This window comes from Vigna umbellata, chromosome 5 (assembly GCF_029865625.1).
Source record: "Vigna umbellata cultivar VRB3 chromosome 5, Vumbellata_1.0, whole genome shotgun sequence".
Lineage (NCBI taxonomy): Eukaryota > Viridiplantae > Streptophyta > Magnoliopsida > Fabales > Fabaceae > Vigna > Vigna umbellata.
This window is the reverse complement of record NC_142169.1, coordinates 54,928,785-54,946,074: the sequence shown is the minus strand read 5'-3', so window position 1 is coordinate 54,946,074 and position 17,290 is coordinate 54,928,785. Positions and strand designations below refer to the sequence as shown.

At 29.7% G+C, this 17,290-nt stretch overlaps 2 protein-coding genes across 4 annotated transcripts; one reads left to right on the top strand and one right to left on the bottom strand.

Annotated features, from left to right (window-relative positions):
- Positions 1–3,874: 3,874 nt before the first annotated feature.
- On the top strand, positions 3,875–9,536 carry LOC148198646 (uncharacterized). Of its 3 annotated transcripts, none has more exons than XM_088091671.1 (5): positions 3,875–3,939; positions 4,248–4,326; positions 5,263–5,331; positions 5,579–5,827; positions 5,941–6,770. In XM_088091671.1, exons 2-5 carry the CDS (start codon positions 4,276–4,278, stop codon positions 6,640–6,642), a joined length of 1,071 nt encoding a protein of 356 aa, XP_087947797.1. In that variant the 5' UTR covers positions 3,875–3,939; positions 4,248–4,275; the 3' UTR covers positions 6,643–6,770. The 3 variants fall into 3 exon arrangements, 1 of the variants encoding a protein (XP_087947797.1); XR_015779784.1 differs by lacking the exons at positions 3,875–3,939; positions 5,579–5,827; positions 5,941–6,770 and adding exons at positions 7,390–7,478; positions 7,884–7,950; positions 9,341–9,536 and having other exon boundaries at positions 4,260–4,326; XR_015779783.1 differs by lacking the exons at positions 3,875–3,939; positions 4,248–4,326; positions 5,579–5,827; positions 5,941–6,770 and adding exons at positions 7,390–7,478; positions 7,884–7,950; positions 9,341–9,536 and having other exon boundaries at positions 5,048–5,331.
- A 3,112-nt stretch (positions 9,537–12,648) lies between these two features.
- On the bottom strand, positions 12,649–14,304 carry LOC148198645 (uncharacterized). The gene has a single exon (XM_088116085.1). It carries the CDS (start codon positions 14,302–14,304, stop codon positions 12,649–12,651), a length of 1,656 nt encoding a protein of 551 aa, XP_087972211.1.
- Between the last annotated feature and the right edge of the window lie 2,986 nt (positions 14,305–17,290).

Genomic DNA, 17,290 nt, shown 5'->3' with positions numbered 1-17,290 from the left:
GGGAACTTTCAATTATTAAAAATTTAATGAATTACTTTACCTTTTTAAAGACAAAATTTTAAATGCTTCATTGTTATGTTAATTTTTGTATATTAACCTCTATCTCCCTTTCTCTATTTCTCACACGCTCACTCTCTCTATGTTTGTCTATAAAATTTATTTGTATACTTCTTTAGTCTATTCTTTTGAAGAAAAAAAAAAGAGACACATAATCAATGACCTATTAAGAAAATATATATAAATTTTAGATGATATTATATTTTTGTCTATACGTAATCATGTTTATTATTTATATCTTATATTTTCCTATTATCAATTAAAAGTATGAGTTAATATTAGAAAATATGTTTTTTTTTCTTTTAATATGTTTTCATCTTTAATTTTATTATTATTAACTAGCGTAAACACATATATTATCACATCTGTATATACAATTTTTTTTTAAATATCTATAAATTATTTAAATTTTAAAAGTAGATATAGATAAAATTATTTAAATTTTAAAAGGATACTATTAGAAGAAAAAAAAATTGTAAGTAATATCGTGTAAATAATTTGTTTATTATGAATAATTATTTAAATTTAAAAAATAGTTACTAAAATAATTAAAAAGTATATAATTCTTTTATAATGAGCAATTATTTGAATTCAAAAATATAGTTATTAAAATAATAAAACTGAAAAATATAGTTGCTAAAATATTTATTACATAAGAGTTCGGTGGTTGCATCAATTCCTCAACAATAATGAAACTAGCTCTCTATGAATGGAGAGCTTGAGCTTACAACAAGGATGGAAATGAAAGAATCAAGAAGATCCAAGGAAGAAGATGGATTGTTCCCACAACTCCTAGCTCGCCTCCAAGAGCTCCAAATGAGAGAAAATGTGTATGGGGTCTCAAAAGATGCAAAGCCCTTCGAGTTTCAACCCTAACTAGACCAAATTTGTCACATCAGCATCGCCACCACTCAACTGCACCCCAGCGGAAGTAGTCTAGAGAGCAGGCGCTCAGCTGCACTCCAGCTGCACCCTAGCGACAACAAGTCGAGATGAATGTGGCTCAGCTGCACGCTAGTTGCACCCCAGCCACAACACTTATGCAAAGTTCTTCTTTTCACACTTCTTCATGATTCTGTGGTTCTTTGATTCTTTGGATTGGCGCACAAACTTCATGTGAGTGATCTCCAAGTAAAAAGTGGGGATTAGTGATGAAATTCAATCAATACAACACAAGATGTAACTACTTAGAAACACAATAAAATGAGGCATAAAAAAAGGTGGAAAGCTAAGAAAGAGTTGATTTTGTTTACTTATTCATAAAAGAAATATAGTTAAAATTCAACGTTATCACCCTGCCCGAGGAACCCAAGGTTGAAAGAACCCAAGCCTTGCCAACTCTTTGATTTCAATGACTTGGGACTAAGTTCGTGTTCATTACAGGGTTAAATTTCTAGACTGAGAACTTCAGATTGGTGATTCCCATCAATATGACCCATTTTCCATCTTTTAATGAGGATGTTTATGTTCAAAGAAAATGTTATTATTTACTCTTTGTGTATAAACCAAGAATCCAAATGATGGGTTAAGCGAAGTTAATGGAAGTTGTACTAAAATATTTATTATTTAAATTTGAAAAGTAATAACTTAGAGGATGAGATGAAAAAATATAATTGGTATAATACCTATTTTGGTCTCAATTTTGGTTGAGAAAATTCGAAATGATCCCAATTTTTTGTTGTTGTTTAATCTAGTCCTAAAAAATGTAATTTGTGTTCTTTTTTATCCTTTTAACAGTGAGATGTCCAGATGTCAGTTGGTTTATTATTTTTCAAATTGTAATTAGGATTTATTGAAATTAGGGTTAAACTTGGATTAAAATCTGTGTCACATAATTGCCTCTACCACATCAGCATCTTCTTCTACTTATCACTAACCAAACCCTAACCCTCTTTTTTCATAGTCACCCACCACCTTGCGTCAGCCACCATTAACGCCGCTTAGGCCACCGTGACGAAATAGTTTCTCCACCATCCTCCATGTCGTCGACCACCATCAACTCCTTGTTCAACCACCACCAAGCACCACCACGAAGCTTCGTGCAATCTTCTTCTTCGTGAAGTAAACCATCGTGAAGTCTGAACACTCAAATCAACGAGCAATCCAAATCGTGAGACCTGCAAGGTGAATTCCAGATCATCAGATCATCTCCACCTTCGCGTATTTCTCCTTCTTGCACGAAAAGAGTCCAAATCGCAAAATCTAGTTCTCGCCGCCATGGATATTCATCATCATCATCCTCTATCAAGCACAATAGCCGCACCATGAAAAACCTGCACCCAAAAAACCTAAAACACTACAGAAACCCTAGAATCACAACAATAGAAGTTCATCTTCCTCCTTGCGCAACCTACAAAAGAAAACCTAATTGCGAATTCTCCATCCTGAGACTGTCTCCTCATTCTTCACGCGAACCTGCAAGGTAAAAACCAAACCAGCCAAAATTGTGAAACAGAACATAATGACACCCCTTCATAATCTCCAATTGCGCCAACGTCCCTAATTTCAATAAATCCTAATTACAATTTGAAAAATAATAAATCCAACTGACAACGCCAAAGGACTCCATGTAAGCCAATTTCACTATGTAATTGCACATCTGCACATCTCGCCGTTAACGATTCAGACGGTGTTTGCTAACATAACCAAATTGAACACAACTTACATTCTTTAGAACTACATTAAACAGTAAAAAAAAATTAGGACCATTTCAAATTTTTCCATCCAAATTGAGACCAAAATAGGTATTATACATATATAATTATAGATAAATTTTTGTAATATTATTAAAGATAGGATATAAAGAACTAACACACTATCCCATTTATATTTTTAAAATTAAAAATTAAAATAAATTAATATAAACAAGTTAATACACAAACCAAGGAACTCGCTTCTAAAAGTAGTATTTCAGGTTTTCTGGATGGAAGATGTTATAATATTGCTACGACATTCTCGGTCCCATACGCTAGCAGCATATAACATAATGGTGAGAACTTGCAGTTGCTCTCTCTATATGTAGATTTAATTTTCAATCAAATAGCGAGTTTTTAAAAAAAATAATAATAATTCAATTAAAAATGATAATATTTATACTAGAGAAAAGGAAAGGTTTATTGTATTGAGTGCTTCTAGACTTTTTGGCTTGCATCCAAATGATAATATTTATACTAGTGGCACCTCCTTAACTAATGGTTAGGATCTTACCACCACAACATTCATCTAAGGGATATAATTTATTCTTTAAAACTTTATAAAACATTCCTATAATTCTAAACTTATCTAGAGACATCTTATGGATAAGCATCTCTAGATATTTTTGTAGATTATTCTAGAATCCTTCTAGATAGGATTTTCTAGAATGCTATTTGGGTCTTTACTAATATTGGACTTTTATCTTCTAGGCCCAACATACAAAATCAATTTATATTCCAACATTATCTTACCTTTAATGCAATAATTTTATTTTTCTTTGATAATGAAAAACTGTAGTTTTGACATGTTCTTTTCTTAATAAAGAAAATGATAATTTCTAGAGTAATTTTGAATTTATGTTTCAAAAATATATACAGAAATTTGATTAATAAGGGAAACCTTGAAATATATGGTATAGGTTTTAAGCAAAGAATTACTACGTTAGCCAAAACAAAAGCAAAGAATTACTACGTTAGTCAAAACAAAAGCAAAGAATTCGTGAAAGTTGATGCTGAGGAAAGAATTTAGAAAACTTACAGAATCTATTTTGGAGGAAAACGAAATGAAAAAAGAGAACCTTTCAATATTGTAATTGGACATCTATAAAACCTTCATTTTCTTCCACAATTCCAATATCAGCGTAATACCAATTTCAGCATAATACAACCTAAATACAGTCTCAAGCAGGTACTATTTAATATTTCACATATTTTTTTCCTCTTATTACCACTCATTCAAAATATTTAAACTGAATCATTCAAATTCATACAGAATAGAAATAAGAATAATTATTTTCTTTTAGTTCCTAAGTTAAAATTATTAATTGGGTGAGTTAGTTGAAATTTTATTAGCTTCTTTATCTCACTGATCATGTGCTAGTCGTATCAGGATTATGATTTGTTTAAATTATTTAAAAGGATTTTCAGAAGACAAAAATAAAGTATTTTTTTTTATAAGTTATAAAAAGAAATTTATGCATAAAAGTATTATTTCAGGTTGCTGACATTTTCCCTACAACCACATATGGATCGGCTTCTGATGCTTCGTTTGAAACTGGTTTATTCCGAGATACGGGTGAGAACTTTCAATTATTAAAAATTTAATGAATTACTTTACCTTTTCAAAGACAAATTTTTAAATATTTCATTGTTATGTTAATTTTAGTATATTAACCTCTCTCTTCCTCTTTCTATTTCTCACACACTCACTCTCTTTATGTATGTCTTTCAAAATAATCAATGACCTATTAAGAATATATATATATATATATATATATATATATATATATATATATATATATATATATATATATATATATATTAGATGATATCATACTTTTGTCTATACTTTTTTAATCATGTTTATTATTTATACCTTATATTTTCCTATTATCAATTAAAAGTAAGAGTTAATATTAGAAAATATGTTTTTTTTTTCTTTTGATGTGTTTTCATCTTTAATTTTATTATTATTAACTAGCGTAAACACATATATTATCACATCTGTATATGCATTTTTTTGTAAATATCTATAAATTATTTAAATTTTAAAAGTACATATAAATAAAATTATTTAAATTTTAAAAGGATAAAATTAGAAAAAAAAGTATTATAAGTAATATTGTGTAAATTTTTGTTTGTTATGAATAATTATTTAAATTTATAAAAATAGTTACTAAAATAATAAAAAGTATATAATTCTTTTATAACGAGCAATTATTTGAATTCAAAAATATAGTTATTAAAATAATAAAACTGAAAAATATAATTACTAAAATATTTATTATTTAAATTTAAAAGGTAATAATTTAGAGGATAAAATTGGAAAAGAAAATACCAAAAAGGTGTATATATAATTATAGATAAACTTTTGTAATATTATTAAAGATAGGATATAACGAACTAACACACTATCCCATTTTTATTTTTAAAGTTAAAAGAATTAAAATAAAACAATTTAAACAATTTAATACACAAACCAAAGAACACGCTTCTAAAAGTAGTATTTCAGCCTTGGAAGAATATAAAATTGCTGCAACAACGGTATGGATTCGATGGGCAGGCAGCAGCAAACATTATGGTGAGAACTTGCAGTCTCTCTCTATATATATGTAGATTTAATTTTCAATCAAATAATGAATTTAAAAAAAATTAATTCAATTAAAAAATACTTATAAAAATGCATTAGGAAAAGAAGAATCTCAACAATTTGTAATGAAATCTACTTATTATCAATGCATTAGGAAATACTTATTATATATTTACATGTTTTTATTCCTTTTTTCGTTTTTTATTCTTTTTTGTTTACATATACTTGGATGGTACAGACGTTACATAGAAAGCTTCTTTTTGCTAAAGAAGAGACGATTGTAATAGAATATCCAGAAGCAAACCAATTACACTTTGAAAGCTTACCGAGTTTAAGGAAATATTTTTTTGGAAATATCATTGAGTGGACATCATTAAAGAAAGTGACTGTGAACCATTGTCCCAACATAATAAAGTTTGGTTTGGGAAGAACAAAATCAGTAATCTTGGAAAACCAAGCGTCTCTGGCAGATATTTTTGAATCATCGGTTAGTTATTTCTGCAAGTTCTCATGATAGATGAAAGATTTAAGTTTAATTACTCTTTTGTAAAATTATTTTATATGCAAAATAGTAACAAGAGAAGAAATGATGTTTTACAGAATGATTGGTTTTCAACGATTGTTGAATATGAGATTGGTGACACTGAGGAATTACACCAAAGAATATATAACCTTCGACCTTCACATTTCACTAACATTGTAGTATTTCGAGCAAAAAACTGTGATGAAAAGTTGACTGAATTTATATCTATTTTGATGAAGAGGTCAAAAAAGCTTCGAGTTATTGAAATTCAGTGTTGTAAAACATCACAATATCTATTTGAAATTTTGGATTCTACACTTGTGTATGAAAAGTCTAAGTATTTGAGAGGAATAAAGGAATTAAAGGTAATCCAAGTATATGAGATGGTGTCATTATTCAATTCGGATATTGCAAAACATTTTGACTTCAAAAGTCTGCAAATTGTACACCTCAAAAGTTGTCCCTCTGTAAAGGTTCTATTCTATCCATCATCCTTTTCCACAGGGCTTTCCGAACTAAAGGAATTAAAGTTAGAGGCATGTGAGGAATTAGAGCAAGTAGTAGATGACTTCATGGAAAATTCTTTGTCCTTCCCAAGATTAAGTAAAGTGGAGCTAAAGTCTCTCTCAAAATTCAGGAGGTTTACCAAAATTGGGAGAGATTTTTCAAGTTTGAAAACTTTGATAATAGAAGAATGTCCTTGTTTAGAAGAGTTCACAGTAAACCAAGCAATTTTAGTATATTTCTTTGATAATAGAAGAATGGAACAAAGAACCTAATGTTCCATTCTTCTCAAATTTGGTGTCACTTTTCATTGTCCATTGTGATAGTATTGAAAGTTTATTTTCACTTTCTTCTTCCAAATATCTTAAGAAACTCAAATTACTGAGGCTGTATAGTTGTAAAGAACTAAAGCAAGTGATCTCGAGTGATGAAGATGAAAATGTATCTACCATTTTTCCCCAAATGAAATGTCTAGTATTGAAGTATCTTCCAAAGTTGGTGAATTTCAGTCATTATCGTGAAACTCATGATTGGCCTAGTTTACAAACTTTAAGGGTTAGCAATGTTCCAAGTATGAAAATATTTTCAAGAGGCAACATCAACACACCACTGTTGAGATCAATAGATATAACATTTATTAAGAAGCTTTGGTTTGAAAATCTAAACGAGACTATATATTTTATTTACAACAATCCAGGTATGCAATTTTAAATTCATAAAAATTAAATAATTATATAATAGAATAATATACAACATGTTTATATATACATACATATATATATATATATATATATATATATATATATATATATTCTTTATTTTGGAAAAGATGTTTCTTAAAAAACATTTATTTTCATATTTTAGATTATTTCTCTTCGTTACATTACATATCAAATTCTTTGCTTATGTTTATTTGTTTTGTATTCCTAAAATTTTCCTTTCTCTTTAAAATTAGCCTCTCAGAGGTCTTGTTCCAAAATTTTCTCATACATTACTGTATTTATTTGCATGTGTTGATTAAGAATTAATTAAAGTGACTCAAATAAAAAAAGAGGAACAACTTCTACAACAAGACAACCATGGATAAAAGAATGAACATTAATCTCTTGAGGTAATGTCCACTCTTATCAGTTATATAGATCATGCTTTTAAAATAAGTTATGTTATATATTCAACATTCATATCAAATGATAAAGAAACATAATTTAATTTGTGATTTTTAAGATTTTTAGTGTATTCTTTGTAATATAGTAAGAGTTTACTTTTATATATATATATATATATATATATATATATATATATATATATATATATATATATAAGAATCTACAAAATGATGTTTTATAATTGATAGTATATTTAAAATAGTGAGACTTAATTATTTTAATAATAAAAGGCTTAAGTATAAATAAATAAGTTTTATTATTTTAAAACACGTTATATATTTAGAAATCACATTTTTAGAGTTTTTTATTTTCTCTGTAAGTTTTCTCATTCTTGGGTTATCTTTTTGAAGAATCAAGACATAAGATTACTCTTTGTGGCGACCTCTTCAAGATTAAGCGATGAATTTATCAATTTGAGTAAGTTAGTTTTTTTGTCTCTTTTCTAAGTTCAATCGGTTCTTCTTTTGCATATGGGTCTATCTAGTCTATATGTATTTTTAGAGTCATTTCTCTATTGATCAATTGTTCTAATGACATACCATGATCAATTTGAACTGTTTAAGTTGTTACAAAGCTTAAGTAAGCTAATTACAACTATTATAAATTCTAAACTAGTTCAAATTGACTGAATGTGTAATTGCATATGTGATTGCATGAGAAATTGTTAATTTTAATGAACATGTGCAGTTGAACTAGAGAATACAGAATCTTAAGTTTACATATTTTAGGTTATATGATCAATTTTAGGAATTTGATGAATAGTATAATGAATGTGATGGCTTGAACTGGCTTTCACTGAAAGACATCAAATTTGTATGTTTGTACTATGATTGAAGTATTATATTGAACTTGATATGTCTAAATCTACATAACTGCAAAATTTCGTTTTTTGCAATTATACAAATTCATTGGGTTAACGGTTGCTTCGGTGGGTGACACCAAAGTTAGAGAGCCTACTGACTTTGTGGTCGCTGGACAATAATATTTTCACTGAGCAACTCTAAAGTTAGAGAGTTCACTGACTTATCACTGAACGCTTTTGGACTTCATTAGGTGAATTTTGGCATATAAATTTCTAGGAGCTCCAATGGTGCTCTCATTAAGCGCGTACTAAGTTTGTCGAGAGATTTATTAAGAGAACTATCCTAGTGCTACTATCGTTGGACAAGTTTTCCAGTCGCTAACTGGGTGGATGATCTTGTTGAGCAAGACTAAAACAGTGATTCAATCATTTCCATGATAAATTGTTTGTGTGTATTTGAGTCATATGAGAAGTATTGGCCGTATATATAAGTATATGGATGATAATATGTATGGTTGGAATATGTTTGATATGAACTATAAGTATGATAGGATTTTCAAAGGAAAATATTTATGAAGTATGTTTCTAGGAAGTGCATTATTAAAGTAGGGACTAAGAGAGAAAGTTATCCTAACACTCTACTAGTCATTTAAACTCATATAGATGAGAATGAACTAGGGGTTCAAAGAGGTTCTGGTGAAAAGTACTTTTTGAAGTTTTAGTGACTTGTATAGAATTTATCTTGTGGGTTAATGTTATACAGCACAAGTGTTAAACTTCCTTCTAGTCCAATATGAATGTGTTTTATTCGAATAATTGAGTCTAGAATAATATCTTTTGATGTGATTGGTGTTCTAAGATTGTGTTATTGACTTGGCTTATCAATCTTACTTGTTTAATAATTATATGATAAATTCTTTTGTGCATTAGTTTATCCATATTTTTGCTTATTTTTTTTGTGTTGTTTCTCTTCTTTTACAATCATCACCTTTATGGTGTGAGCAGATGAGGAATTAGGAATCGAACTACCTATGAAGGGAGACGATGGTGCAACTGTGTAGTTTAAGATTTCAGTTCTTCTGTTTAGAACTCTTGAAAAACTCAATTTATGTTTTAATCATAGTTTCTTAACATTGTAGATAAATCCTAAATTCGTTTCAAAAGTTTAAAATAATTGTAATAGTATTATGGATTTTCTGAATTATATTCCTTTACTTGATTAATTATGTGTTGTTTCACTTAATGATTTATATTATTATTTGGCATGTTATATACATGGCATTATATAGTTTTCTTTTACAATAATTTAAACTGATTTGAATGTTGTTTAAAGGTTGTAAAGTAGTCTAAGAGAAAAACTATTTAAAAATTCAAGACAAATTAAAGATTTTACGTTAGATAAAAATAAAGAAGATGAACCATATATGAGTAAAATGAATCATAAATATATTATGTTAAAATAATATTTTGGTTTCTTAAATCAATTTGTTCATAACTTTAATTACCCTATCTCTATCAATAATTTAATTATTTTTATATTTCAATAATACAAATGAAAACACAAGAAAGACAAAAAAACATATTTATACATTCCTTTTATGTAATTCATAAATATATATAATTTTAGAAAGTGTGGAATAGTGAAGATGGAGTTTGCATTGTGACGCATTAATAAATAAAAGAAAACATCTTCATGTTTTTTTATATATTTTACATATTAAATACTAACTTATATTTATCAAAACAAATAAAATATTATCTCATTAAATTTATGTTAATATAGTAGTATATTTATTTATTTTTTATATTTATTTTAAAAACTAAAACTTATATTTATTTTAAAAGCTAATAACTTATGTTTATAAAACAAATAAAAAACATGCCCTTTTACAAATTTTTCTTTTACAATTTTGGTTTAATACCCTATTTTGTCTCCAGTTTCGCTCGAAAATATCAAATTAGTCCATCCTTTAAAAAGTGCGTCAATTACGTCCTTATTTAATAAAATTTACATAAATGAAATCCCTTCCGTTAAATCTGTAGTTAATTATTTTTTTCTCTCTTCTACTTTTTCTAATTTTTTGTGCAACGTAGCAGCTTTTTTTTTTCTCTTCTACTATTCTTCTTCTCTTTCTTCTACCAATTTTGTCAGTGATTTAATTTTATAACAAAAGTTATTTAAGCATAATAACTTAAAAAATATGTTTTATAGATAAAATTAAATAATTATCATTATATCTTGATGATAAATATGATATAAATTTAAATATAAATAATGAATATTATATTAAAATGAAATTGAAATTGTTATTTTAAATTGCAAAGTATTATTATTATTATTATTATTTTTTCTCTCCTACTTTTTCTTATTATATTTAAATTTATATCATAGCTATCATCAAGATAAAATGATAATTATTTAATTTTATCTATAAAACATATTTTTTAAGTTATTATGCTTAAATCTGTCAGGAGCGGCTGCAGCGGATGGGTTAGCGTGGAACAACAAACCAAGAGGGGTTTTTAATACTAACGTGTGCCTTTTAATTTCTACTCAATTAAACTTACTTAGCAATTAATAAAGACAAATAAAGCAAGAGTAAGGTTGAGAGAAATTTGCACAGATGATTTTATCCTGGTTCGGATCTTACCAATCCTACGTCCAGTCGCTTATCTCAAAAACAAGATAAACAGTTTCACTAACACAAAACAATTACAAATTACAATCACAAAGATACAATTTGTAAGAGTTTAGAAACCACCTCTCTTGATACCACAAGAGATGAAACTACACCTCCTTTGAGTCTTCACAAAGGATGAACACCTCCTCCGAATACTTCACGAAGGATGATTTCTTCCGAACACCTCCTTAGACACACCAAGGATGAACCGGCTATTTCCTCTGTCACCGTAGCAGCACTTCACCAGCTCCACAGACAAGAGTTTCACAAGCCGAACAAGAACACACAAGTCTCAAGAATTTCTGAGTATTTGAGCACAAGGGAAGAGTTTCTGTGTCTCTGGATCCCATCTTGAGAGGAAATGAGAGTCTATTTATAGACTCATCCAAAGGCTCTTCCATTTTTCGTTTTCAGCCTTTCACACTGTGTTAATCGATTAGCTACAGTGGTTAATCGATTAACACCCCAACGGATAGTTCAACGGCTCTAAAAACGGCTAGTTTTTCAAACGTTCACTTTGTTAATCGATTAACACCCCTTGTTAATCGATTAACGTTAATCGATTAGCACCCTCTGTTAATCGATTAACACTGAAATGCTGTGCTTCGCCATTCGTCTCTGGAACAATCGATTAACACCCTCTGTTAATCGATTAACGTTAATCGATTAACACTCTCTATTAATTGATTAACACTGCACAGATTTTGCTGTTTGGCTTATTTTTACATCACTTTTAAATGCATACATAAAACCACTAACAATCTAAGTCCTAGATACTAAACTATAATTATTACAAAAGCTTTCCATAGCAATACAAGTCTTCATAACATCTTGAATCTTGATTTCTCTTGACTTGATTTGGACATCATCAAAACTTCATCTTCATCATTTTGCTAACAATCTCCCCCTTTTTGATGATGATCAAAACCTTCTTGATTTAAATCTTTTGATAATAATCTGTATTTAAAATACAACTTAAGGAAGAAACAAGTGTTAGTAAACTTAGAAATAAGTTTAAGACTTTAAATATTTCTCCCCCTTTTTGATCATTATTAAAAAGTGATGTAGTATAGCTCCCCCTAAATTTATTAGAAAATAAACTCCCCCTTAACAAAAGTATGTATGCATAGAAATAATAAGAAAAGCAACATACATTTTATTAAATTTAAAGAGGCAAGCATACAAGGAAATATAAAGGGCATACACTAATAAAAACATAGAAATATAAAGTACCCCTTTAGATATCCCTCCAATTTTGTAATGAGAATCCTCTAGGTTGTTTTCACATTTTGTTTAGATCTTCATCTTGAGGATTGTCATCATTCTTCACTTCATTTGTTGTCTTATATAAATCTTCATCATTGCCTGCATGTTATTTAAATGACTCAAGAGGTTTTGCCTCAAGGTCTACAATTTCATCAAAGACAACATGCACACATTCTTCTATTTCAAATATTTTCCGTTTGAAAACTATATATGCTTTAAAAAATTTCATATTCTTTGAAATAAAAATTTCTTAATTCTTCTTTTCAAATATTTAAAACAAAATTGTTTTAAAGAAATTCTAAATTTTAAACAATAGGTACCCAACTATTTTGTATGGGTCCTTTGGGTTAATTTGAAAATTTGAAATCATTTTACAACCCAAATATATCGACCACTTGGAACACCATAATGCTTAATTTTACATTTGTTAGATGTATGACCCTTTTTCATACAGTAAAAGCATGATACAACATTTGTGTTCCTATAAGTTGTTCCTTTTTCTACCCAAGTTCTACGGGTTCTATGATTGTGTTTATTTTTAATTTTAGGAACATACTTATTTTTAACAACCTTATTTTCATTATTTTTACTACATTCTCCTAAGGTTGTTTCATCTAGTAGTTTCTTATAATTAACACAAGATGCACATTCATCACTACTAGTAAATTTACCCTTTTCAAAAATTAAAACTTTATTTTTCAAATCTTTATTTTCTTCAAAAATATTTTCAAAGTTTAATTTTAAATTCTTATTTTCTTCAAGAATATTTTCAATATCTGATTTCAAATTTTTATTTTCTTCAGAAATATTTTCAAAATTTAATTTTAAATTTTTGAAATCCTTTTTCAATTTCTGATGGGCTTTATCTAATTTTTCAGATTCTACTATTAAAGCAGCATAAATTTCATGCAATTCATTTTCACTAATTTGACTAGAATTATCAAAATCGCTAGATGTACTTACTTGGCTTCCTGCGTTGTCGTTCACCACTAAACAGATGTTTGCTTCTTCATCTGAGTAGCTTGAATCTGAAATGGTCTCATTGTCGTCTTCCCATGCAATGTATGCCTTCTTTTTCTTGAAGAATTTCTTTTCTTCACCCTTCTTTTGATTTGGGCAGTCTGCTTTTAAATGTCCCTTTTCTCCGCAACCGTAGCATCGGTAATTTGAGGAAGATACTGGATTATCTTTCTTTTCGTATCTAAATTTTCCTTTACCTTTAGTCTTCATGAACTTGTTAAGTCTTTTTATCATGAGTCTCAATTCTTCTTCTTCGTCTGAGTCTTCATCTTCCGATTTACCTTTGCTTCTTTCAACCTCCGACTTTAACGCCAAACTCTTCTTGTTGTTTTTGGCTTTTGATTCTTCTTCATCAAGTCTTCCGAGATCAAGTTCATGCTCTCTCAACTTTCCAAATAATGCAGCCATGGTCATTGTGTTGAGATTTTGTGACTCAGAAATTGCAGTCACTTTTGGTTGCCAAGACCTGTCTAAAGATTTCAAAATTTTTATGTTAAGCTCATCAGTATCGAAAGACTTACCTAGTCCAATAAGATGATTTACGATGTTGGTGAAGCGTTTCTGAACATCTACTATTGTTTCCCCTTGCTTCATCCTGAACATCTCGTATTCCTGGATTAAGGTATTCTTTCTAGCTCTCTTAACATCATCTATACCTTCATGGGTTACTCTTAGTACTTCCCACATTTCTTGTGCAGTTTTACAAACCGAAATCCTGTAAAACTCATCAACAGTTAAAGCAGATGAAATAATATTACGAGCTTTTACATCATTACCAAATTTTCTTTTATCTTCAGCAGTCCATTGGTCACGGGGCTTTGGTTCCTGCATATTGTTAGTTGGAACAAAAGGACCAGATGCAACAGCATCCCAAATATCTATATCAATAGATTCCATAAATATTTGCATTCTTACCTTCCAAAATGCGTAATTTTCACCTGTGAATAGTGGTGGTCTATTGATAGAAGCACCCTCTGCGAATGTTTGAAATGATCCCGCCATTTGAATGACTATCAAAGCAAGCTCTGATACCAATTGTCAGGAGCGGCTGCAGCGGATGGGTTAGCGTGGAACAACAAACCAAGAGGGGTTTTTAATACTAACGTGTGCCTTTTAATTTCTACTCAATTAAACTTACTTAGCAATTAATAAAGACAAATAAAGCAAGAGTAAGGTTGAGAGAAATTTGCACAGATGATTTTATCCTGGTTCGGATCTTACCAATCCTACGTCCAGTCGCTTATCTCAAAAACAAGATAAACAGTTTCACTAACACAAAACAATTACAAATTACAATCACAAAGATACAATTTGTAAGAGTTTAGAAACCACCTCTCTTGATACCACAAGAGATGAAACTACACCTCCTTTGAGTCTTCACAAAGGATGAACACCTCCTCCGAATACTTCACGAAGGATGATTTCTTCCGAACACCTCCTTAGACACACCAAGGATGAACCGGCTATTTCCTCTGTCACCGTAGCAGCACTTCACCAGCTCCACAGACAAGAGTTTCACAAGCCGAACAAGAACACACAAGTCTCAAGAATTTCTGAGTATTTGAGCACAAGGGAAGAGTTTCTGTGTCTCTGGATCCCATCTTGAGAGGAAATGAGAGTCTATTTATAGACTCATCCAAAGGCTCTTCCATTTTTCGTTTTCAGCATTTCACACTGTGTTAATCGATTAGCTACAGTGGTTAATCGATTAACACCCCAACGGATAGTTCAACGGCTCTAAAAACGGCTAGTTTTTCAAACGTTCACTTTGTTAATCGATTAACACCCCTTGTTAATCGATTAACGTTAATCGATTAACACCCTCTGTTAATCGATTAACACTGAAATGCTGTGCTTCGCCATTCGTCTCTGGAACAATCGATTAACACCCTCTGTTAATCGATTAACGTTAATCGATTAACACTCTCTGTTAATTGATTAACACTGCACAGATTTTGCTGTTTGGCTTATTTTTACATCACTTTTAAATGCATACATAAAACCACTAATAATCTAAGTCCTAGATACTAAACTATAATTATTACAAAAGCTTTCCATAGCAATACAAGTCTTCATAACATCTTGAATCTTGATTTCTCTTGACTTGATTCGGACATCATCAAAACTTCATCTTCATCATTTTGCTAACAAAATCATTAACTTTTGTTATAAAATTAAATCACTAACAAAATTGGTAGAAGAGAGAGAAGAAGAGTAGAAGAAGAGAGAAAAAAAGCTGTTGTGTTGCACAGAAAAAGTAGAAAAGGGAGGAGAGAAAAAAATAATTAACGTCGTTTGTACGGATTTAACGGAAGAAATTTCATTGATATAAATTTTATTAAGTAAGGGCGTACTTGACGCGCTTTTTAAAGGATGGACTAATTTGACATTTTCGAGCAAAACTGGGGACAAAATAGGATATTAAACCAAAAAAATATCATTTTATAAGTTATTTTGATATAATAATAAAATAGTATAATTTAAGTTCAATTCAATTTTATACAACAGTTAAAAAAGATTAAGGTTTATTATAAATTGATTCTATTTATAACAAAATCTTCAAAGTTTGAATAGTTTGAATTGTTTTTTTCTATTCTAATATTTGTTTTCTTTTGTAATTTTAACACATAAATTTGGAGTAGAAAGAAATAATTGTTAACTAAAGAAAACTACAAGAATTGTCTCTTCTATTTTTTTTAGTGTATAGAACATTTACTTTATTATTTTTTACTTAGAACTTATTTTTCTTCAAAAGCAGCTCATCTAGTTGGTATAATATATATTGTACACTAGTTCGTTGATAATGCTAATTCTTACCATTATCTAAGCATCATTTTAGTAGCAAAATCAACTCTTCTTTAGCTTATTACTTGCTTAAATCCTCTCTTTTATTTAGTTTTAGTATTTATCTATATTTTGGGCTACATTACGTAAATAATACTCTAATCCCTTGTTTTTTGATCTATTTCTATGAACACTTGTGTAATGAATGATTGTTTCGTATTTATAAATGCCTTTTCTATCTATTACTAGTATTCTTGTTTCCGATCTTAAAGCTTGCATGTAATGGGGACGTTCATGACTTGATTTTAGGGTTTCATTGAGCCAGGGATGGGATATGAAATCTTGAACTGAAACAAGAGTCCTTGTGGGTCATTGAGCCAGGGATGGGATATGATTCACATGTTGTCTTAGATCCTAGTTCTTAATGCGGGTTTGCTTGTTAGATTGTCCAAGGGATTGGAGTTTGATAAGGAAAACCTAGGCTCTTTCACCTAAAGGATTAGGGCTAGAGTGTTTTAGTGGATTGACTTTAGTAAATTGATAGAGAGGAGATGAAATTGGTTATACACAAGAGTGCATTGGTGAAAACTAACCTTAACAATGTCATTTCATACCATTTCTAGTCTTTTCCATTTCTAAGTGCCTTGAATACCAAAGTCCAACCTTGTAATTACTTGTGAATTTATCTTTTTGCACATATTCTTAAATGATGAGTTGTTCTTGAGTCTAGATGAGTTGTTAATCGCACAATTTTCTAGTATTACGAGTCTCTTGGGAAAACGATACCTGGTCTTACCATGGTTTATTACTTGAACGATTCGGTGCGCTTGCCGAAATCGCTTAACAAGTTTTTGGCGCCGTTGCCGGGGACTCGTGTCAATACTAGACTTTTGTGAGGTTTCTAACTTATGTAGGCTTGATTTTGTATATAGAACTAACTCTTTTGTTGTAAATAGATTTTCACTTTTATTTGGGCTAATTTGTGGTTTTAGCCTAGTTGTGTCTAAGTGTATGCAGGGAGATGTTCACATAAGGAGGACTGCAGCCTCAAAAGCATCATAAAGACCCTGAGATTGAAGGAATTATAGGACACAAGGAGACAACTATGTTGAGCATCACAAGCTGCCACAAATTCTTCCTCCCTTGAAGATGCTCCAAGTGCTAAGTAAAAGATGAACAAGAAAGGGAGAAGAAAAAGAGAAAG